Source organism: Athene cunicularia (genome assembly GCF_003259725.1).
Source record: "Athene cunicularia isolate RWA chromosome 4 unlocalized genomic scaffold, athCun1 chr4_part3, whole genome shotgun sequence".
Classification (NCBI taxonomy): domain Eukaryota; kingdom Metazoa; phylum Chordata; class Aves; order Strigiformes; family Strigidae; genus Athene; species Athene cunicularia.
In genome coordinates, this window is record NW_020799100.1 from 18,448,800 (window position 1) to 18,473,589 (window position 24,790).

Genomic DNA, 24,790 nt, shown 5'->3' on the forward strand with positions numbered 1-24,790 from the left:
TGCCGTCAGTGTGCAGCACTGACCCTTTCTTCTTCAAGACGACATCAGTGAGATTTACGGGACCCTGTGAGGCGTTGTGAAGGTAAGTGTGTCCCCGTGCTTGTGAAGGGCCGGGCTGCCAGCACGGCTCCCCGCCAGCGCGGGCGTTCGGCGGCGCAGGGCAAAGCTCCCCGGCCCGGTGATGCACCAGCCCGGAAGCCAAGGGCTAGCACAGAACTGAGACTCAGCAAACACGTTCACTGACAGCTTTTTATATTACCAACCTAGAAATGGGATCACAAACTAGATTTGCTGCTATTATGGAGGACAATTCATTTGCCCCTCTCATAAATTTATCAAGCTTCTCTCTAAAACCTGTTAGCATTGTCATTCCCAGCTTCTAGACTTCCTCACTGATCTTGTTTGAAATCCCCAAATTTCTGGCCTCGGCTGGTTCACAGACAGCACCTGTTCGTTTGCCTGGGAAGCAACCCAGTGCTTCATTTTGGCCCACATTCTCTGCTGTTACTTGAAAGCAGTCCTAATCCCCAGCCAGCCTTTATCTTGCAGTTTAAACAAGCCAATATTAATTCCTTTTTCTGTATATAGACATTCCATTCCCTTGTTATTAATAATATTTCTTTACATCTGTTTCTCATGTGAGTTCACCTTTCTTTAATGTGGAAAGCCAACACTATTTATAATAGTCCACTTGGGTTTTTTTTTCTTTCTCTTCTTTCCTGTTCTAGGAGTAACCCAGGATTTTTTCACAATCACATTAGTTACTGGTGATTTATACTTTATCTTTGGAAGACTAACTTGTTTTTTTTCTTTATGTCATTTTTAGCTGGTGATTTATACACTAGTTACATACACCCGTTCCTATGAGAAGGACTCTCAACTATTAGATTTCATCCCACTGCTATTACTCCAAATCCTTAGATAAATCCAATTCTTGTGTCATACACACCTCCTCCTCTTTATCTTCAGTCATGCTTGGCTTTGAGATGGCAGAATATTTCATTGACGCGTTCCTGCTTTTTGATGCCAAACTCATTAATGAGGATAATGATGGAGATTTTTCCATTCTTGTATTAATCTGTGTTTTTTCCTCCTTAATTACTAATGCTCCAGCTTAATGTTAGAATAATAGTTATTAGTTCTTAAATCTATATAGACTAGCTATACACGTATTGAAATACACGTCACTGAACTGAGATAATAGAGCTAATCCCGTACCATTCCTGGGAAACCTACAATACCATTTATTGATTTCTGTTTACATATATCTTAGTTTCTTTCTTGTAAACGTTTTCCAGTAGCAAAGTTTGACCAAACACTTTTTTTTGTTGACACCTTGTGTCTTAGAATTACAGAAAAATAAGAAAAACACTATCAGTTTTGATATCCTGGGAGGAAGATTATCTCCTCTCCTCCACATGAATGCACTGAAGCTGCTCTGACTTTTAGTTCCATTATCATCGTTCTTCATCAGCCTGTCTTTGCTCTCATCAACATTGTCCTTATCAAAAATTAAGGCAAGGTGAAAGTGTGCTTTTAATTTTGGGGAAGAAATATATGCTACTTTACGCTATCTTTAATCATGAACAGATGTCATCCTTGCTGCAAACCTCCTTCTTATGTGGCTAAATACCATAGATTACAGTGTTAATTCTTCTTAAAACTAATTCTCTTGAAGTCTGATGATCACTTAAAGCCAACATAAGCTTTTCCCCAGCTAGTCATTCCCTTGTTTGCGGTCCACAAGTAGTGCCCCATGTAACAAATGGAATTGGGGAATTGATTTGTTTAAAAATAACGTTTTTCCCCACCTAGATTAGGTTGAATCCAGATTAATTCTTCTATCCAGTTCACCCAAACAGTTCTACAAATGTTTGAGCTGCTACAAGAGAAGGTGCAAACAAGAAGCCATAGATGCTTCTGGCAACACCAGCTCCAAGTGACCATGAAGTTACGGTACATACCGGCTCGCCTTTTGGCTGTCCTTTCCTTAGTGCTACATCTTCTCAGTTCAATTTATCTTGGGTTATGAGTCACCAATTCATGTTAAATATCATTATGGAGACCTCCTCTCCTTAAGATACCAGTTTTCTCCTATTCAAAACCCTCAAATCTCAGTGTGATTTGCCTCATTAACTAGCCCTTTAATTTTCAACTATCTTTGTTTATACTTCCATTTTCTTTAAACAAAATAATTACAATTATTTAATTGCAGTGGTATGGTTAAAATCCTTAGCGTAGGGAGTTATTGGAGCATCCTTATTAGTTTGAACAATTTATGAGCAGAAAATATATTAATACCACCTACATTAAACCTGTTACTTAAGGATAACATTCTCTACAAACCTACATGCACTTTTATATTACTATTTACTTTGTGTGACAGTTTATTGGCATCTCCTCCTTATGATGCATCTACCACACTGCACACTGCACTTTTTTGAGGAGATAACTAAAGTAAGAGAAGACAAATCATTTTAAATAGCCTATTTCTAATTTTAATTAGTACAGTCAATTAATTTTAAAGGTGTACATCTAGATTGCTCATAGTTTTCTAACAACTTGATTCTTACAGTTATTCCTTCCGCCTTGCTTCAGTCCTGTATAGGATGTGAATTTGTAAGGCTTCCTCTCACCAGTAGTCCTTGGCTTTTGTTGGTTTCAGTTATGCTCATCTTTTTCAGTGTTCTGTAATAAATGCTTTGCTATTGCTAATAAATGGAAAGTTTCCAAAATACAATGCTTTCCAATATTAGAGAAACAAATAAAACATAAGAACTACATTCAGGAAAAACAAGGAGAAAACACTTTTGAATATAACCCTGTGTGATGTGGCATCTGCCATCAGCTTTCATAAGCCACTTAATGTCTCAGTAGGCTCTAGACGTTACTGAAGTTGTTTCATCCCAACCCTATGTCTCCTTGGTATGCAAAATTTAACTAAATCATCATCAGATGATTAATCAGGTTTAATGTTTTCAACAACGTTTCAGATTAAGACAGGTCAGATATTAAAGATCTTGAGGCAGAATGAAGGCCATGTTTATTCTCTTGTACGAATTCTACTCATATTTTCTGACTATATATTATTCTTTCTCTTTTCACATTAAGAACATTTTGGTCCATGAATCAATATATCATGCTACTCCAAATTAGATAAAAAAACAACAATCAAAAATCTAGCAGCATGTTTGTAGAGGAAACTATCAATACAGAATGATTTTCACTGTTTCACTATTGATTAAGTATTCACACATGCACAGGTAAACAATGAACCTTAGGCTGAACACTCATAGAACAGCACACAAGATATTTTGGTTTATAATATTTTGGTATTAATATAAACCTAAAACACTAAAAAGGATTGCAATCTACACTTTCCACACTCTAAGCATCACACTATATTGTGTCAATTAAACTGTTTCAATAAGATACAAGTTAGAAGGGCAAAAAATTTTCACATAAATGCTAATTAAACTGTGATTTCAAGTTTAAAACTGAACTGTCAGGTAATTAGACAGGTGATTAAACTTTCTTCAACTTCACACTTGAAAAGACATCAGATGCCTACTTAGTCTCCACACAGTGATATGTATCAATGACAGTCAGATGTCAAAGCTGTATTACTTTTAGGGCAACATTTTAGAAGAGTCATGATCCGTATTTCCTCTGAAATTGGAAACATTGGGCTCAAAAAAACGGTAAATCCAAAACCTGAGCCTCCTCGTAAATGGCAAGACAAGATCCACATGCCTGTTCTGACAGCTCCTCATACACCAAGTCCTGCCCCACACTCTCTGCATGAAAGGACTCAAATACTGATGCCATGCTCATTATGCTCCCTTCAGTAAAGCACAAGTATCAGTTACAGACAACAAAAGAGAGCTGGAAAAAGAGTTCGGATCATGAGTACGCATAGCAAAACCAGCAAACACAATATATAACTTGATTTCTCTGGGGGTCTATTTGTAGCCCTTTAGACCCTCATTCTGTGAAGAATTCAGTTTGACCACCTGGAGTATTCTTAAGAGTATTTTGCAGTCTCAAATCGATAAACACAAACAAAAGCAAACGATGAATAACGTTTTCAACACAACATCGAAAACCTCTGATGGTTCTTGTCAGCTGTCTATCAGCTCAGAAAAAATAATATTCTGCCATTATTTCAGGAACTGTACAACTTCACAAATTTTAATAAACAGTCTAAAACTGAGGATCCCCAATTAATAGTTCATGAACTATAGGAAAAAGAGAGAACGGCCCTCATCTGTGCAGACCAGCCCCTCAGACTTCAGTCTCGGGCAGCGCAAGGCAAAGTCAGCGGTGTGATTTCCAACAGCCAGGCTGAATTTGTCAGAGCCAGCTCGGAGTGGGAGGTAATGCTCTCTGCTGGATGCTGCATTTGCCAGTGTAGAGATGTAACTACCTTCTCAAAGAGCTATTTCAAGTGCATAGGACTTACTAATTCATTCTTCACGATACACTAAAGCAGCTGAAATACACCTTTTGGGCCAAGTTTTGCCCAGAACAGATGTATTTTCAAATCACTTATTAGGCCGCTAACAAGGCCTTAGAGGCTTACACACATTCAGGTGTCTCTTTATCAATGGCACGGTTCAATTTAATCCAGATAAAGAGCCCCTGGACAATTAACAATTGACTGAAGTACAGTGGAGTCTCTAACTGGCTATCACATCATGGCAGAGAAAGAAATACCAGTATCTGTAGCTCTGGCGTGGTCCCGAGCTCACCTTGATTTTGCCAAACTGTTTTCAGTATCGTAAGAAGCCAGTGATAAAGGCCGAAGTAAGATGATAAACTCTTTTGAGATTGTTTCTACATACCACAGCTGCTCTCAAAAGACAAATCAAGAAACCCTTATTTCTGGAGGCTGCAGTGTCTTCACAGACCTACTCATCATCCAGAAGTTCTTCCTGTTAAAGCAAACTACAACGTGCAGCTCTGTTGGATAGGGAAACACGTTAAAAAGCGTGAGGTCCCTCAGCACAGTATTTATGACCGTAAGGGCAACAGTGTTAACCTCGTCAGAAAGCTCCTCTGCACGTCGCACAGCAGCTCTATAAAAATACCAGGTCATCCATAAACTCTTTACAGCTCAAGAGTGGTTTATTTCCAATGGTCAGGCTTCACATTTTTAGAAATATAGGGCTTCTTTGGCCACATTAAAATCAACATTCAGTTTTAATAATTGCCTGAAAAAGAAGCCCGCTTCTGACACTCAGATGATTTCACAAGTAAGGTGGCCAGAGTTCATCACTTACTGGACTCCGGGTCTGAGTTGCCGTCTCCTTCCGTCCGGCTGTTGGGTGAAGCTTGCTCATAGTACTCCTCCTGGGGGAAGCCGAGGGGCAGAGGGTGCGATGTGCTAGCACCGCTCGTGGGTTCATGGTCTCCGAGCCCACTGTCACTGCAGCTTTCCTGGGAGCCATCTGGTAGGTGAAACGTGACACGGCGCTGAGGCTACAAGGAAGGAAGAAAATTATATGGTTTCCACTACAGTATCAGTAATTGCTTAATGCAAGCAATTTAGGAAATGTATTATTTCAGTTATCTGCTGAAGACGCATTATCTAGAGTTGTGCACAATTTCAGGCTTTCATGAACAGGCAGCCTGCTTTCAAACCCGCTTCACCTGACAGCACTGCTTTCTTCTATTTTTTAAAAATGTAAGCCCTGATGCAAAATGAAAGACACCTCAAACTAAAGAGATTCTGTCAGACTTCACAAGTCTTTGGATGCCTTTTGTATACTGACTTGGAGATTTCAATCACTTTTTGAGGCTCAATTTATTTCACTGCTCAGTTTTCTAGTTTTCAAAAAACATTTTTTTCTCCCATTAAAAGCTGTTCCACACTTTTGGGCCTAAAAAATGTGACACAATTCTAATGTTGTTGGATTCTGCTAAGGCAGAGAAAGAACAAACAATAACAAGCCTTATGTATTGAAAACAACTTAAATAGATTTTGCACATCCATTAAACTAATGAATTAAATGTAGATTCCACTACTCTCCTTCAGACATTTCATTACAACTTTGATTTCTTTTACACCACAGACCTGTATCTTAGCTGTAAAAGGCTGGAAGCTGGGAAAGAGAAAACTGTGCAGAAAAGCATCAAGGACAGCTATCAAAGGAAGGGACAGGTGAAATTAAGCACCTGACACATCAGGAACAGGACAGTATTTTCATTACCTGACTCTGCATGATTTAGGAGCTGAATAACTGAAATGTAAATATGTCCAAGTGTTAAAAGAAAATACAAGCAAAGAAATAAGCAGTTCTCTTGCTTATTTCCATGTGTCATATTTCTGTGTGTTTTGAAAACATGACATTAGGATTAAAAAAAAAACAAAACAAACAACATAACAATTTAGAACGTTTTTAGCTTGATGTTACTCAAAATTCCATTTGAAAGGCGATGCAAGACTTTCCAGATCCACAACTGTTGGGATTAGTAAAGCTGGAGATCACATTTTTGATGCATAAAAAAAAAAAAAAAAAAAAAAAAAAGTATATACTGCGTGTGTAACACAGCAGATGTTGTCAGGGGTCCCTAGATATTTGATTCCTATAGGTGATGGTGTTGAACACCAACAGTTGTATTAAGATTTTGCTAAAAAGTTAAGTTCCTCTACTTTTCAAAATCTCTTTTTATCACGGTGACATTACTACATATGCCCGCAGACAGCTGCTGTACAGTGTGGTACAGCCAAGAAAATGGCAAGATCAACTTTACCTATGCAATTCCTGACAGATGTGAGTGAAAACTCTTCTTAAAAGCTATCAGTAAGAAATTCATGGCTTTCCCAGAAAATCTGTTCTAGTGTTTCACCATTGCTAATGGAGAAGTTTTCTTCTAATGTCTAACCTGCTTCTTTCTTGTTACAAAATAAATTGCTGCTTCAGGGCCATCCATCATGGTCTGGTTATTCCCACTCATCTTTCTGGCATTTGGCACTTTAGTCTACTTCAGAATAAACAGACCTTATTATTTCAATCTGTTGTGTGCCTTCTGATATCTCTTACTGCTCGCTCCCCCCTGCACACGTGCTCACACATGCTTCTCTGTGCACTGCTCAGAACTCGTTACGGAGCTTCAGCTGAGATCTTTAAAGCACAGAGTAGAGCAGAAGGATCATTTCACATCTCCTGCAGGCTCCACTAGTGCTTTGCCTTTTTCATGGCAGCGTAACACATTTTCCTTGCCAACCACCATAATGCCCGGCTCCTTTTCTAATGATCTTTTGCTAGTTCTTCCCTTTCTGGTTATTGCCATTGATTGCTGGAGCCTAAGTGCGGCGCTTTGCATTCATTCTTCCTGCCATTCTGTTTTTCCAGATGATTTCATCTGTTTATCATCAAGTACATTTTGCCTTCCAGTCCTGCTTTCCTGTTTACCAAATTTGCAGATTTTAGTCTCCCCCTCATTAGGCAAATCTTTAAGAAAATTGGAACAGATCAAGCCAAGACATCAGTTGAGCTCTGGAAACCTGAACACAGAATGACTTCCCATCACAGGATGGAAAGGGAAGACATCCCTCCTGTGCCTGCAGAAGAAGCCTTACAGCCCACTGGAAAAAAAAATTCAGACGGGGAAAGGTTCACAGCTAACACGCCCACATCCCCTCTCCGCATTTTTGGTGACACCAGAAGAATCTCCTTATTTAACTCTCTAGCGAGCTGTCTGCAGCTGCTCCCAGGGCTCTCTGGAAGGCTGGCTGGGACAGTGGTCCTGCTCCTCCCACTGGCTGGCTGATCCTTTTCCCACCACAGACGGGTAGAGATACACGGAGTGTCTCTGCACAATCCAAAAACCAGATGGATCCACAGAAAGTCCTGATATGACTTAGCGCTATTCTCCTCCTTAACTGTCAACTGCCTCTCAGAACCCTGTTCATACCAGCAATCTCAGTCGACTCCTATCTGAAAGTCCGAATAACTAAAGTTTTGTGGAGTTGATCCAGTGAAAATACCCCTGCAATGTTTCTGATTAACTCTGCATACAAAACAGCACCAAGCTAGCACAGATGTACAGCTACGACATGTAGAAATGGAATATACTACTTCTTTGCTCTTAACTGAGTCTGCTATTCACAGTATCTACGAAAAAATCAACTTCATTGTGTGAACTGTTTGTAAAAACTCTGTATTTTGTGAGGTTTACATTGCCTTCATGCTGTCTCGCGTTGGGCATGTGCCGTTTGGTACTCGTGCTTGGTTGTCCCTTCTCATCTCCCAGATACCAGTGAATCTTAAGAAAAAAGTATTCTTCAACTATCATTAGCCCAAGTTTTAGAGTTAGATAGCAATATTAACTTTTGCAAAAGCCTGGGAGTGCAATGGTTGTTATTATGTACAACTGGGATTCACTGAGTTGAAACAAAGGAATATTTATTTTCACAGTTTGTTGTCAAAATACAGCAAAAGTTCTTAAGCTGATGACAGTAAAGGAGACCAGAAAGTCACCAAGTCTTTTTATAAACTGCCTAGCCCAGTGAGAAAAAACATACCCTGTAAAGTATAAAAGCCATACCCTAACCAAATTTAAAAACCTCACTAACCCTCACATTCAGTAGAAAATTGTAAATGTTTAGTTACATAAATTGAGATGTTATTAGTGGGAAAGATAAAAACCATATGATTTAAAATAGACTGGCATCAGCTAAAGGCTCATGATTTTTAATTTGATAGTGTCCCTGAGTATGTCACACCTGATAACGCTGATGACAGAGTACTTTCGGAAGAATTTATCAAGATGAAAAAAAATAACCAGCTATTTCTCTACATGGCAGGCAGTGCTGCCATTTTCTTAATTCATGCAGGCATCAGACAATGATCTGGAACAAGTAATTCTAATAAAATTTTGCCAAAAGCTGGGACTTATCCTCTGTCACAATTATTTTGGAAATTTCCTCCTTGAGGCATTTAAATTTCAATTTATAAGATTACAAAAAATCCTCAGACTCCAGCTGCTTTTCTATTTGTCTCCAAAGGGAGTTAGCACTGATAGTAATAGAATAACAAGGATTATCGTTTGTTTTATTTATTTGACTGACAGTATATTTTTTCAAAAAGAGAGAAATGCAAGCAAACCCATTATGTATTCTTAGTGGATTCTGAAATTGCTGATGTAGGAACTTGTAATATAGACAATTAGACTGATAGGGGAAAATTAAGTCTAAATTCAAGGAAAAAATGTACAGTAGCATATAGTTTCTCTGACATATTTAACAATATTAAATTACTCTTTATTGCTATGAAAAAAGAACTTTGCTTCCAGAGATGTCACGAACCCAGACACAAATTCTGTCAGAGGTCTCATATGGCATCCACTGCGTTTTGTAAAACCAGTGTGTGTCTGGAGGGATCAAATTATCTCAGAAAACCGCAAACCTTTTACTCTCATTATTGAAATTTATATGAAGACTGATCAAAGCCCCAAACTATTCTGTGTTCAATCTTTCACTACAATAATTAGACTGTGGCAGTGGGAATAATAAAAGATGAGTCAAAGTAAATAGCTTTGGATACATTGAAGGATGATTTCTGGAATTATACACCAGGGGTTAGCCAATTTATAATCAAAAACTGAAAAAAAGGTAATAGAAAAAGCAGCAGATATCAACTGAGGAACATTAAACTATTAACCTTATTATCTTCATTCATTGAAGCAAATTAATATCCTTTTAAAAAGAGATCATAAAGAAAAAATATTACTGTTTAATTTATGTTGAATTAATTATACTATTTAGATGATAATTCTGATTTGAAACAGATCTTATTTAGGAGATGCTGTAAAATATCATTAAAAAAGTAAAAGACTAGGACTACTTCAACATCTTTCTCCACTATTATCAGCCAGAGAATAAAAAAGTAGTCAAAATATTTCTTTACTTTAAAATCTAGTTTTGCTCTTAATATTAATTTTCTCAGTTGCTTAATGTCTTTCAAATGCTAGGAAGGTATGAAATGCATGCCTTAAATAACCAGAAAACAACTATCTTCAGTTACGACTAGTACTTCTCAGTTAAAGAAAATCCCTAATCAAACTACAATTTCCAGCTCAAATCTTTTTATGCTCAACTATCACCTTTTGTTCCAAAACAACAATCTTTTGTTCCATACTCTTTGATTGAGACACACCGGACCCAGATACTATCAGTGTAAAATTCTCAGAATAACCTGAAAACAAACAGCTTGAAAGGATGCAACTACAAACCCAATGGGAAACATGTCTTTGTGTTGAAACTGAAGACAGACAGGCTAGCGGTTTTATTTTTCCTTTCCCTAAACTTAGTAGTCTACTGCATAGCAATTATGGCCCAAACAGTTTCTATCAATTGTTTTATAAGTCCGGATTTCACACACATATTGTAGCTCAGAGCACTAAATCTAAGATTTTACTATGCTTTCTTGATTACTTTGTAATGGACAAAATACATCATGTAGCTCATTATCACTTTCCACTCAAATTAGACTAACTTCTAAAGTTTTACCAACAGTGGTCTGTATTTTCTCTTTGAGCATCTATAAAGATGCTGAATACTCCTGCTCACCATTATTACACGCAACTAGAAACAATTCACTAATAATGAATCACTATTGTAATCACCTTTTATGATTTAGCAGTTGGTTTATAATGATTTCTTCAATATGACCTGAAGTGATCCTGCATAGGACTTTTTTTTTTTAAAAAAAAAAAAAAAAGAGCAAAATAAAGAGCTTACCTACTGGAGAGGAAGGGGAGAGGTAGTGTGCATCAAAGTGACAATATCCAGCTGATTTCAGAAATCCAACCTTTTTGGACATTAAAATCAGTATTTTCCTTATCTCACATGAAAAAGTAACACCCTCAGCTACTGCCAATACTATTAGCCTTGTCACCTCATACAGATCAAGCTTGTTGAACAAGCCCTTATTTTTATTGAACAAGTTCATCCGTATCAGCTACTGTCCCACCTTTATTGATTGCATCCCTTTCAGCTTCTGATTTTCTGTGTTTGTTAAATCAAACAGACCTACTGTTTTCCCAGTTTACCATATTTAGTCTTTTAAATATTGGCAAAACACTACACTTTCAGCTATATAAAACTTCAGAAACCCAACAGAATCCTTTGACATTCTTGTTATACATTTTTCTAGTCCTCCTGCTTTAATATCATTAACATTAATAACTGGTATCTTACATCCTCACTAATTACTAATGGAAAACACACCACCAGGTTTCCTTCTAAAGAAGAGAAAGCTTTGATAAATACTTTAATTTTTCTCGCTGTGATTAACAATCTAACTGTTCCATAGTATGAGAGATGTAAATAGCTTTCATTTATTATTGATTTAAATAACCCCTCCCACTTTATTAATTTTTTAGATGCAAGAAGCACCATCTATTAATTCCAGAAAGGCAAGTGAAAGCTTGGTTGACTGCCCAGACAAATGCAAGTTCAATATGGATGATTATCCTGGACAGATTTGTAGTTTTTCAGTGAAAGAATTAGTAACAGCAAACGGGTGGAACAGACGGTGCTCCCTTACCTGCTCAAATGGAAATTACTTAAAATTGTCAGATCTTGTAGTTGGATTCACTCACACAAAGATTTGGCTCAAGTGATGAGAAATAATCTTGCAAGACTATCTTGTAACTCTACCACACTTACTTACTCAGGGTGCCTTTCTAAAATCATACTTACATGCCCCTACAGGCATTTCTTGCAGGCATGTAAAACTGCACCTAACTGATAAGCGAGAATGTCATATATTTCAGCTATGGGCTATTGCAAAAGAATAATTCTGTGAAACCCTTTTTCATGTGGATAAGCAACAGAATTTTTTTTTTACCACCACCCGCTTTAAGAAGCAAATTTTCACTGATGCTGTTTCCCACTGAAGTAACTAGAAGCTAAGCCAATACTCCCCTCTTCCTCTTGCTGCACAGAGGCCACGGAACAAACTCATTAGCCAAATCATCTCTGAACAAAGACGCTATAAACCTGGAACTCCACAAACTTCTGATTACCAACCTCAATCGGTATTCATTTTCAGACTCTAATCCTCTTTGTACCAAAGAGTGTATCTCATATGACACTTCCCAGCAAACATTTAACAATTAAATTGTATTTTCTGAGCTTCTTGAAATAACAACAAAGAACTGAAATAAAAAAAGCAAATGAAACTGAAAATAACATTTAAAGCATGTCAAACATTTTATTTAGCTTTTGAAAGGCAGTTATTGTATGCTAACTAGATGTCAAAATGATAGCTGAAAGCATGCTTTTTAAAGTTTAATCCATGTAAGTCTTCGATTTGACATGTGATTAAATAAAAATTATACATGAAAGTTGCACTATGGCTGTGCTGTTGCTAAGGTTGAGAAATAGAAAAGTCTCAATTCTGATTTAATATGATCTTTACTTTCCCTGTTATCATCTTTGATGTTATCTTGAATGCTTGATTCCTGATAGGCAAAGCCATTTTACTTAAAAGAACATAAACAATAGTACAGAAACATTTGGGTAATATTTGACATAACTTCTGACTGCTGGGTCAACAACATGGATCTTTTTTAGCAGAAATATTGATTGTGTGTTATTATAGTTCTGAATATCTCTTTTAAAAGCAACACTATTGCTTACCTAGTATTTTCTTTATGTTAATACAGAAATAGAGCCGAATTTATACTTTTGTAAAAGTACATGGCACTCAAGGCTCTAATTTAATTCTGTTAATTTATACATTTCAGTTGTGGCTCAGATAAACAGATTTCATTTTTCTTTGTAAGGTATAGATTTGTGGAACAAGAAATGCTGTTCCAGTGAATTACTCAGTGACCTCCAGCCCCTACTTTTGCATCATAGCAGTCAAGGCTTAGCCATTAAGTTCAAGCATGCTGAGGTGGTTGGAGCTATAGAGACCTGGAAGAAATCTCAAGAACCTGATTCAATTTCCATTTGTGATTTTTTTCTATTCAGCTTTTCATTTAAAGGTCAAAACTTTCTGAGGCAATACACACATGTGTAAATTCACAAGCCATCACAAGTATTCACCTGAAGAGGCTTGAAAATGTGCCTTCATCATTTCTAGCCAATAAGTGGAGCTATTCTTAGTCTTTCCCAGAAAAAGGGGCTTTCATCTATTTTTGGTTCTTTGGCTTGAAAGTGTACTGAAGTCAAAAGAAAAACACAGACGCATACTTTTAGTAAGACATGCTCAAGGAGTATTCTTGACTACTCTAGAATAAGTAATTGTGTAGCTCTGTTTCACTCTCCAAAATAAATCTTGGCTCCACAGAAGCTTGTCCTGCGGGTGTGGATGGGATATCGGAGCGGGATGACTACCAAGCAGTTCAGTTGTGACACAGACATGGAATAACCTTACATTTGTTATTCACATATGCAGTTGTTAATGTGAACTCATTTTGCTATGGTTAACAAAAAAAAAGTACACGAATTAGGGCAGAGAGCAAGTCTGCAGTGTAAACTCAGAACCTGAAGAGGATAACATACCTCTTGAATAAGGAGAAAGACAGACAGACCTCCTCAGTTTCTTCTAGGAAAAAGCCCCATATTTTTGGATCCAAAGATTTTTAGACTACATTTCCACCAATTTTGATATCATTCACACTACCCTCAAAATCCATGGGCACCACCTGTTGCTCCTGACCCCAGGGAGCAGAGAGTCCTTGCTACACCCTGACACAGAAAAAAAGCAGGTTTTCTGCAATATCTCCCTAAGAAGTGTCAACACAAAAATTAAAAACATAAATTAAAAATGCCTTTTAAAGTGAGTAGAAAAACATCTCTGGCGTTTCACTATCTCACTACATTTTTGACATCAGCACACCTTTGTTATAACAGCATTTAATTTGTTATAGCAGTAAATACCTAATGTTTGATATCATGTGTTTGATATATGGGAACTGATGATAGTTAAAATGGAAACATAACTAATATATTTTACACAGCTGTCAAAAAAAAGCATCTTGCTCTTTCTGGAGAAGAGAAACAATAGACAAAAATTAATCATTTACCCAAAATGGGCTATCTGGAAACTCAAGACAGTGAAAGCATTCTCTTTTCCTCTTCCCGTAGCAGTATTTGCTTGCTACATTCATTTGTTTGGCCTTCAGCAAATATCCTTTAACCACCTAGATTGCCCATTCTTAGTTTTAAATATACAGTGTGTTTGCCAGATGAGGTCACCTATCTAAAGTACATTCTCATGGCAACTATAATTAGTCCACACCTTCAGGTGAAATGGTTAGGGAAGAGGCAAGAGAATACAAATAAAACCTACTGGCCTGTGTAAAATAAAGCTGTAGGCCAAAATTTACAAACAGCAATGCAGTTCACGCTGGTTTTGATTTGTACAAAGTAAAAATCCAACATTTCAGTACGGAGACTTTGATCAGCATTACACTTAGTAGTGGACTCCAGTGGTACAGGATAATGTTTCCTGGATCAAGAAAACTTTTACTAGAAGAGGTACCACTGAGAAAAATCCAACAAAGCTTCCAGGGTCAAAACATGTATCCTGGAATTGCCTTTCCAACTGTCAGACAGAAGTTTTACTCTCAAGATTAGAAGTTATTCCATATACCGCAATAAAGGAATTTTGGACTGGTACACTTTTCTTTGTTTTAATCTTCTGTTATTGTAAATAAGAAAGATGCTATGTGATAAATGCCACAGTGAACACTGTTGCAATATTTGTTTTTATTTCAAATATTTGAAACAAACGTTTTTGTCTTCAAGTTGTTTTAAGGAAAAGCATTATGTTTTATGTGATTAAAGGCAGAAATCTCCCATTTGCATCACTATTTTCTCAGCTTACATTATTAGAGTGATAATGAATAAATTTTTAGCTGTTATTTACAGTAAACTACATGAAATATTCAAAATTACTGAAATGAGTTGAGCTACAGGCTAGTAATGAACTCTTAAATGGACATTTGAAATATCTCTTTGGAAATGGGAAAAAAAAATTACAAATTGAAGTGCTGTATGGTATCATTGATACCATCCTTTGCTCCCACGGAGCAATGTCTCTGCAATTGTCCTTTCAGATAATCAGAATATATAACTGTCTTTCACAATTCACCACTTGTGTAATTTCAGGAAAGCAAAATATAAAGCCATTAGCCTTCCCTTGTTCCTTAAATCTTTCTAGCTTATTTTCATATTCAGTGCAGCCATTCTTTGGGACTATTAAGATTACTTACTCATCTTTCTTCACAGAGTAAAAGATACAATACAAATTACTGAAGTAATGCAGCATATGTTAGTTTGCATAAAGAAATAATGCAGTTGTGGGCAAGGAGAATTGAGGGGCTCGGCTGAAGCCTGAGGAAAGTCGTCTCCTCTCAAAGTGAGCTGAGAGGCGCTGTGTGCCACGGAGAGCAGGTGGGCTGTCCACGGCCGGACCCGGGCACCGGCAACTGCCCTCCTTCCAGCCCAGCCACAAACTGCACCCTGGGATGGGTGCTCTGAAGTCACCGAGAGCGCGCGGCTGCGGAGGGGAGCTGGAAGTCAAGGTCCAGTCTTGTGAGGCTGAGGCGCCTGCCACCAGGGACCCGGCTTTATAAAACACAGAGCTGTGACCTTGGGTCGCTTTCCTGGCAAAGTTACTGAGCTGAGAGAGAAAGAAGGTGAACTCAAGCCACACGCAGTAAGTAGAAACTGAGACAGAAGTAACCCAAGGAGTCAAGAGAAAAGTGCTAAGGAGAAAATTTATAAAGCACCAAGGGGAAATCATAGAGAAGTCAGTAAAAGTGAGGAGTGGGCACTGGCAGCGAGCCACGAAGGCCGGCTCTTCCTCAGGGGCTGCCGGCGGCTTCGCCCACACAGCCCCCCGAGTGCTTCTCAGCAGCACGGAGGACACCAACGTTTTGCACTTAAATCCAATCCTGAATCCAAGTCCTCACATCTTTGAAAAGATGCTCAAGTAAAAGAACCCCAAAGAGCTGAGAAATGAAAGGGCCTGGGGAGGCAATGCCACGTTTGCAGCTCCCTGAGTGCATCCAGTGGCTACCTCTATTTCCTCAGCTGCTGCACAGGAAACTAACACCGCTACCATCTTCAGAATGATTCAGATAATCACTTAAATCAGAGGTAAATATTATTCTCCATACAAGCCACACTGAACTGGCAACCTAGAAAGCTGCAATACTTTCAGAACTCTGCCACCAAGGAGGCAATCAGGAAAGGGAACTGCTTGCTCCAGTTGATCCACAAAAGCGTGACCGTGCAGAAATCCTTTGTAACGTGCAGTCATGCAGGAACACTCTATCCTTGCTGCTCAGGAGAAGGCAAATTGCTGTAGATACCTGAGACTCAGGGAGGACCTTGAAATAAAGCAGCAGGAAAAATGTGTGTGCGGACAGGCAGTAACAGTAACGTCCGCAGAGCTGGCAGAAGGCACACGGGCAACAGGGAGACGCTATGGGCACGGGCTCTTCCACACACAGCTGCATGGACATGCACACAGACTTGCATCCCTGTATCAATTACACTATCGAATACCCGTGGTAACTGCCCTGCTTGCTCACCCTGAAACCATCCTTATGCATAAATTTTCCCAACTAAACAATTCAATTTAATTCTACTCTTTAAGCTATTTCTTAGCGCTTTCTTATTTTCGCTGGCATACAGTGTCTGCGCTTTTGCACAAAACAAAATGCACTTCACACATTTTCCAGGCAAAACATGTAAATACAAACTTGCAGCATTAATTACATTCTTTCTTCTACTGTTTTTAATTAATTTAACCTTTGGTCCTATGTTTGTCAATTCAGGAGGCATACTGCAATCAGAAGAAAGCTATGGTGTAAATATTCTATTCTGCAAGTCACCAACTAAATGAGTAAGCAATGGAGGAAAATCTATAGCATGCAATTAGCATTATCCTTTTCTTTTTTATTTTTTTTTTTTCACTTCGCAGAACTCATTAATAACTTTTAGTAGGTAAAATTGAATCTAGGAACCCTCCCACACCTTATATTCTACCTTTGCACAGAAGAAATTCTTTTGATGTACTAGAAATCTTATTAATAGATTCACCAGAAAACAAGCATGTAAGCTGGCAGAGGCAATTGCAAGAGGTAAAATGAATGTAAATGACAGATGAAAGAAAATTTCCATGCCGTTCAGATCAATATAAACAAAAGTGCTGCAGCAACCACAGCACAGAGATGAAGGGAATTCATCAAACTTGTATTTCAGATTACTTGTCCTGTTCCAAATGCACCCTCTGTGTTCCTGAACTATGTTCTTCCTTTACCCAATTAATACTACATTAAGATGCACTCCTGCAGGGGCTTTTTCCTTATGTTGCTGAATTGAAGTTTTTCAGTGCGCTCAGATATGGGAGGGGGGGAGTGTAGAGAATAGCTTCTTGCTTCTAAATACTGCCATTTGGAAAGCCTGTAATTGCAGCACTTAATAATTTTCTAAATACTTAAGCTGGAATTAATTATCCCTGCTATTATTGCAGGAGTATGGATCATTTATTGGGTATGATGAAGAGAACGTGTGATAGAACATTTTATTGTACTCAGTGCATGCAGTGGGTGTGCAAGGCACTTAAACTATTAGAAGCAACAGGCTTCTCTGCTTCAATTATATCTCAGTATGATCATCAGATATCTACAGAATCAGCTTTGCTCTTTTCATGCTTTTTGTTGTTGGCTAATTAAACACTTTCAGGACCCTTCTTAACACCAGGGACTTATCACGATTTTTAAAAGAATCCTACTTTATTTATAATAGTATTGGTTCTTGGTGAAGAATTACAGGAAGGTAAATGCTCATTTTTAAAGAGCTTCCATTTCAACAGACTTTGAATTGTATTTTCATTAGTAGCCAGAGATCAAGACACAATATGAACGTCAGCAACTGCCTTTAACGGATTGAATTCCTCAGTCTTCTGGTAGTTTTATAGGGTGTTAAGGAATCAAAAATATCTGTAACTACTGTTATAGCTAATTGTCCACATTGTTTAGAAATCCCTTTATGCAGAAGCTGGGTGAATGCAGCAGTGGTGGTGGGAAGGGGAGGAACGGCTGCAGAACTGGTTGTAGTTGATTCGGTGGTAGAAACACTAACTGTAACGTGTAACACATTTAAACATTTTCAGATACATAACAAAGAGAACACATAAACACGGTATTTGCAAGGGAGAAATCAAAGTGACAAGGAGATGAAGCTTCACTTCCAGAACACCGGATTCAGACCTTTGTGCAGAACACAAACTAAAGTGACTTTGATCTCAATCTAGCGCATCAAAAACTAAAAAATAATTTCTTATAAAAATCAACCACCTCCTCTCTGAAAATACAGTGCTTGCCTGAGATTCGGTGGAATAATATTAAACTGTTGAGGCAGGCTCACTGTTTGAAAGAAGGCTGGCAGCAATGTTTTGGTTTCAAAGTAGTTTACTGAAGTCTACTGAAACCAGAAGTGAAGCAGCAGCCTGAAGCACACCAGCTGATTCTTCCCAGAAGTTCAAAAGACTTGGGCTGTGTTGCCGTAGGTAGCTGAAGCACAGACAGGGATATATTTACTAGAGAAATGTACTGTTACATCTCAAATGAACACAATCAAAATCAGCAGAGATTTCAGTCAGTGCTCAGGTAGCAAGGTGGCCAGATACTAAATGCCATCAGGAGCAGTGAAACAGGAGGGATCCAGAGCAACACTTTGACCCTTTCACCTACACCTCTAGAATTACCTTTGAGACTCAGGACCATGATATGTTCATTTATTCCATAACAGAGATAATGACTAATGCTGAGAGTCTCTGATGAAAGAGATCAGGCAGCTGTGGAAGTCATTTCCCTAGTTGGAAGGCAATAATTTCCTCTTATGTTATATGCCCTTGTGCTGGCTCACCGTAACCCCAGCCAACAAATTCCCTTTCAGTAATTGTTTACATCCCTGCCTCAAAAGATATACCCCATCTTTTTCCCCACAGTTAAAGACTATAAATCCACTCTCGGTACAGACTACAGTCTAATTGCCAACTGACTCCCCAGGGACTCACAAAAGAAAGAGAAGACAAACAACAACTACAAGAAGATGACTCTCCAGCTCCAATCAATAATTTGCCTGTCACTCCACAAGCGCATCGCCCTATCGGCATAACTCGGCAAAGTTCTGGATCAGTGATGTACTCTTACACTTGCTAGGTAGACATGAAGCATTTTTGCATCTCATGGGTTTTGCATTTCAGTAAATCTCCTTCTCCCAGCAATACAAATGTACAATAACTGCCACAGACTGACAATAGATGTTAGAACTTTGAAAAACAGCCTATAGCATAATAGTACTTTGCATATATATATATATATATATCATTCTTTACTTGAACGGGCTTTAGAAAGATGAATTCACTTTCAGAATAACAGAATAGAAAAGACAGTTATTAAAACAGTTTACAAATCAGCAAACCAAAGCACGAATGGCTATGTCCTCCTGTTTCTCGTGATTGAAGGTTAGGCTAAGTGAATGGCAGAATCCAAAAATGAAATCAGGAGTCCTGGACATTCTGTTCGGCAAGTTGTAATTACACTTCATGTTCCCCATCTAGCATGCCACCCCAGAGGAAAAGCTCTTCTCTCTCAAAATATACCCCCAAAAAAAGGTATTTATGTTTCAATAAACTATCACAGACTGCCTAAAATAGGGAATTATGCATGAGCATTTTATAATAATGCACATAAATACAAGCACATACAGCATCATTTAAAACCATATCAAAGCCAGAGAATTCACCACACACCCAAAAGAAAGTGGCTCAATAAAAACTGTTTTCTTACTAGTTTGGCCAATACCAGCAGGTATTCACTGAAGTGAGCGCTAATGCAGTCTGTTTCAACGGAGCCATATGGATTAAAAAATGCCATTAGCAACATCATCTAACACTAAACCTCTGTGAGCAAGTGAGAGAACAATAATGATCTTATCTGCTCTAACAAGACCGAAAGACGGGTGACTGCAGAAGATGCATTCTGCCAGATATTCCATCTGTGAGTAACAAACCAGTTCATTAATGGAAATTTTCAAATTAGAGCAGAGACACTCACGGCTAAGAAAGGACTGCCTTGATAAGCAAAAGTCCTGCTTAAAAGCTCTACAGGTTCATGAGGCTTAAGATTGAGTCATTACAATTATCTGCTATCAATTTTAAATATGTCTTGTTCTGAAGTTGCATTGGCAGCAGCGCTCCTGCCAGCATTTGCCACTTGTTCCATGAGAATAGTCTGAGCTGTGGGAGGAGCTCTGAGCACGGAGCCTGAAATCTGTCACGTCCAACAACTTACCAGCTCTGCAATATAATGCAGAATTTAGATTAGAAGCATGGGTGTTCCTTTTAGAATTTAAGTCAATCTCACAATCTGCTCAGACTTTTAAAATGCTTCAAGGTAATAGCACCATACGCCCGACAGATGCATTATCTACATATGGCAGACGTGATCCAGAGTTCCCTGAAGTACTGCCCCAGCCCTACCTCCCTCCAAACAACTGTTGGGTGAAGTGACTGATGAAAGCCCCAGTAAAACCCAGATTCATAATCTAAACCAATGGTAATAGTGACCAGTCTGAAGATACACAAAACAGGGCTGTATCTTGAGTCCCAACAAGCCATCACCAGGAAAACAGATATCATCAGAGGAAAAATGGATATTATCTAAAACTTTAAGTTTCCCTTCACAAAGGAAACATTAGTAGGGAAGTATTCCATGATTCTCCTGCATCAGTTTTGCAATACAACACTGACACAACTTGTATCAAAATATAAGAAATAACATCCTACAGAAAATGACCATAATATTTTTTCAGAAGACTCTCTTTAACCTGTTATCAAGCAGCATGAGAGCGCTTCTTCAGGAATGCTAGCACAGAAGTTTCTCAAAGCTTCATCATATTAAATGAATGCTGAAATGTTTTATTGTTATCCATTTTAGAAACTCAAACAGAACACCAGAGCTCTGTTCAGCTCCAGGCCCACTCCAATTTTTTTTTCATTTAATTTTTCAGCTTCCAAAGCCAGGCAGGAAGGGACCTGCATTCAGCAGGAGGTCAGAGGAGAAGCAAGTGGCATCTATCAATACAACATCTAGGTAAAAGCCTAATAGTGGATCAAACAATTGCCCACATTTCTAATACTAGCCTAGAGGTAATCAAACAAAACCACAGGCAAATCGATGCAAACCAAAATCAGCCAAAAGGCATTATATTGCAAACTAGCACATCTGTCTATAAAAGGTTTGATTTTGTCTGAGCTTACATCTCTTACAAGCACACTGCTACAGCTCCAGCCACAAATACTCTCAAATAAGCAACTGAAGTACTGAAAAGTAACAACACTGAAAATGGTAAGACAAATATACCTTAACAAGCTACATGTTTAGTTTGAACTATGGCATAGCTTCCCAAACATTCTGCTTCATTTTAAACACCAACCTGCGGAAAACCTCCTAAAACCTTGCTCTTCACCTTCCCTTAGGAAGGGGCCAGCCAGGAGTCCTTGCTGCCTCCCGGAGAAGCGCAGGGTGGCCAAGAGCTCGCTCAGCCCCCGGTGTGGGTGTGGAGCCACCGTGGAGTCAGTGCTGCTGGGGATGGGTTACTCAAAAGGCTCCTGAACACTGCATTAGCTCTCTCACCAGCATTTTGTCATTTAGGCCGTGTTCTTTTTCATCTCGCCACAAGCAGCACATGGATTAACCAGTTCTTCAGGCATTTTAAAGCCTTTAAAAACCAAACATAATCCCCCCCTAGAGTAAACAGGGGGGGAAAAACCCTCCACCTTTAAAATTTTTTTTTACAATTTTCTTTTTCTGGGATAATTTCTGGAAATATTTTGTGATATTGTGGTTAAGCCCAAAACAGGAACCAGAATGGGTCCAGCTCATTTCCAGACAGTTGAAGACATCATGCCCTCAGATTTTTACTGTTTGGTTCATTCAAAATAATTATGTTATTGCATGGAGTTTGACTTCTACATTAGTTTGAGGATACTCTTGATAATTCCTGTGAGAAAAACTAATTAATGTTGTTTTCTGATAGATTCAGTGACTGAAAAATACTGAAAAACAAACTGATTTTAGACATATTTTCAATTGCAGTTGATACAAGCCTTGTACCAATGCAAATATGCAAATAGATTATTCTTTTTTTTTTTTCCTTTAAAAGGATCTCTTGCCAGGTGAAATGTCATTTGTGAGAGTTATTTCATTTTAAATTGAAAAATGCTCAGCTCATTAAAAATCATAAAATAAAAAAGTCAAACTCTGCTGTTAATGATGGCTGAGCATCACCTCCAGACTGTTCGTCTCCCGTGATCGGAATGCCACACCACCCAGATGTACATTCGCCTCCCTGCTTTGGCTTTCTTCAAACAAAAGGATGGATGCCATTGAATTACAAGACTCCAACTTGTTGCTTGACAAGAAAGCATAAGGTAGATTTTCTCTCTAATGAGTCTGTTTTGCAGCCTGGAAATTCAGCACTTCCTACAACGTGCTGCCTTAGCTTCCACCAGTGCTGTAAGTGTGCATGTTTACAGAAAAAGCTGAAAACCTGATCGATTTATAGAGGTGAGAAATGACCAGACAATTAACTTCAGAAATGGAAAGTTGAAACAGTCAATGTCTCCTCAGTGCATGTTAATGTCTGACAAAGGTTCCCACTGAGATACCCCTACCAAAGGCAGGGGGTTCAATTATTGCTACTTATATTTTAAGTGTAATGATTTGCATTATCCCAGCTAGCTTAAAACTCGAGTAAAACAATCAATGGCTGTTTTCCCATCCATGAAAATAAAGCATTGGACATGTTTTTTTTGGGGGGTGGTTGTTTGTTCCTTTGTTTTATTTGTGGGTTGGTTTGTTTGTTTTTAATTTAAGTTTACCACAGTGGAAATTCAGACAAAATCCAATTTTCTGACCCTAGAAAGATACATCCAAAGCCACCGAAAAACAATACTGAGCTTCTGCATGAAACTGAAGCAAAACTCAGGAAGAGAAGAAATCTTGAAAATCTGAAATCCAAAACATTACCCTGGCTTTACATTATTCCATTTAAATTATTTTAAAAAAACCCTGACAAAACAACTAAACCTCCCAAGCCGTTCTTTCCCTACATTTATTCCATATTACCATATTTGTACAGTATTATTCTGCTATCTGAATAAATCCAAAGCTTGTAACTCTTCAGGTTAATACTCATATCCATTCCTCCGAAGTGGGGTTCCAGCCATGACAGCTAAACACTGTCCTTAGTCACTACTTTGCCAGTAGTATTTTGGTCATATATAAACCCAGTAAATCCCTGCAGACAGGTCACACGAAATCTCTCACGGGTAGAACCGTGGCTATAACCTGGCATACGTGGCACTATTTGCCACACAGGCACATTCCCTCACCCTTGGCTCTGTTGCAAGGAAGACTGATTCTGCCCCACACAACAAATACACCACAACGCCGAAGCAGCGTTACGATAAAACAGAAGCCATGAGGCTGGAGCTCCAGCGGTGCATCGGGAGGGCACTCAGCCCCTCACGGGTCGCACAGGAGACTCCAGGTTACACCTGGAGATATTCAGTTGCTCCATCAAAACCAAGCCTATTCCCCTGTCTCTCCCAGGAGGAGAAAAGGTGTGAAAGAAGGTGACTGCATACCATGAATGACTGTAGCAGGAAGAAAAAAAATATATAATTCCTAAACAATGTGTACATATTTATTTCTTGCCAGTTAGAAGAATTTTGGCAAGAAAACAAATGAGAAAATAGAAGTGGGGGTAGGGCACAACACAACCTTAATTTACACTGATAAATCACTTCAGTTCAAAGAGACATTTATCTTCCCTGATTAGGTGACATCTAGTGACACTATGGTCCATGTCTATGAATAAAATATATTTCAGAATTCTGTTTCTCTACTGTTTATACTTTTGACATACCTATATAATTTGTCTGTCAAAACCACTAAGCTTGAAGCAGACTATATATGTCTGTGTGGATGGAATTATGGTAGGCCTTACAATAGGTAATGAAAATGTAATACTGAATTGTGGAACAGCATACAGCACTATTATACAAAATCCTGCTTGTAAAAATACCGTAGAACAAAATATCTTTAAAGAAGAAAACAACATTTTTAAAGAAAACTGAAAGAATGAACTACCTCTTAATATAAAGAGTAGACAGATCCAAAAAACAAGGACTACAAAGTTGCTCCACATAGTTAGCTGCTTCTCCTTTTCATTCCTCAGTTACACAAAGGTTGGTCACACTCTGAACCAATCTTAAAATCAATGTAATGACCAGTATATTGGCCAGCCATACATCTTAATAAATGAATCTTGATTAAGCAATCTCCTAAATCCTTCAAGAGTTGGTCTGCCACTTGTAAGTGCTAATGAGAGGTCAGCAGTAATTCTGCAAGTAATAATTTGTGACTGAACCGCAACCTCTCTTTTGCATTCATTATTTATTATATACTGTGACTCAAATCAGAGCGTTGTGAACAAAAGAAAACTCATTTCAGACAGTGCTTAAGTGAGTAATTTACCTTCGTACAGCATCAGACATTAGACTCCAGAGATAAGCAGATATCTTCACATAACTGACCTTTAGCAAAGCACAGGACCTACAAACGGGGGAAAAAGCCACCTGGTGTGACATCTCTACTTGCACTGTAAGAGCATAAAAATAGCACCTGGTGATTCTCAAGAGCTATAGCTAACTCAATAGGACAGACAGAGGAATGTTTTAGG

The 24,790-nt window shown here is 38.4% G+C and overlaps 1 protein-coding gene across 2 annotated transcripts in view; it reads right to left on the minus strand.

Moving 5' to 3' along the window:
• Nucleotides 1-24,790, minus strand: part of PCDH11X (protocadherin 11 X-linked) — a 507,269-nt gene that overhangs the window by 131,537 nt on the left and 350,942 nt on the right. For both annotated transcript variants that reach the window (XM_026848512.1, XM_026848511.1), the window contains one exon: nt 5,283-5,481. In XM_026848512.1, the coding sequence (XP_026704313.1) occupies nt 5,283-5,481 (199 nt within the window). The remainder of the gene's footprint in view (nt 1-5,282; nt 5,482-24,790) is intronic.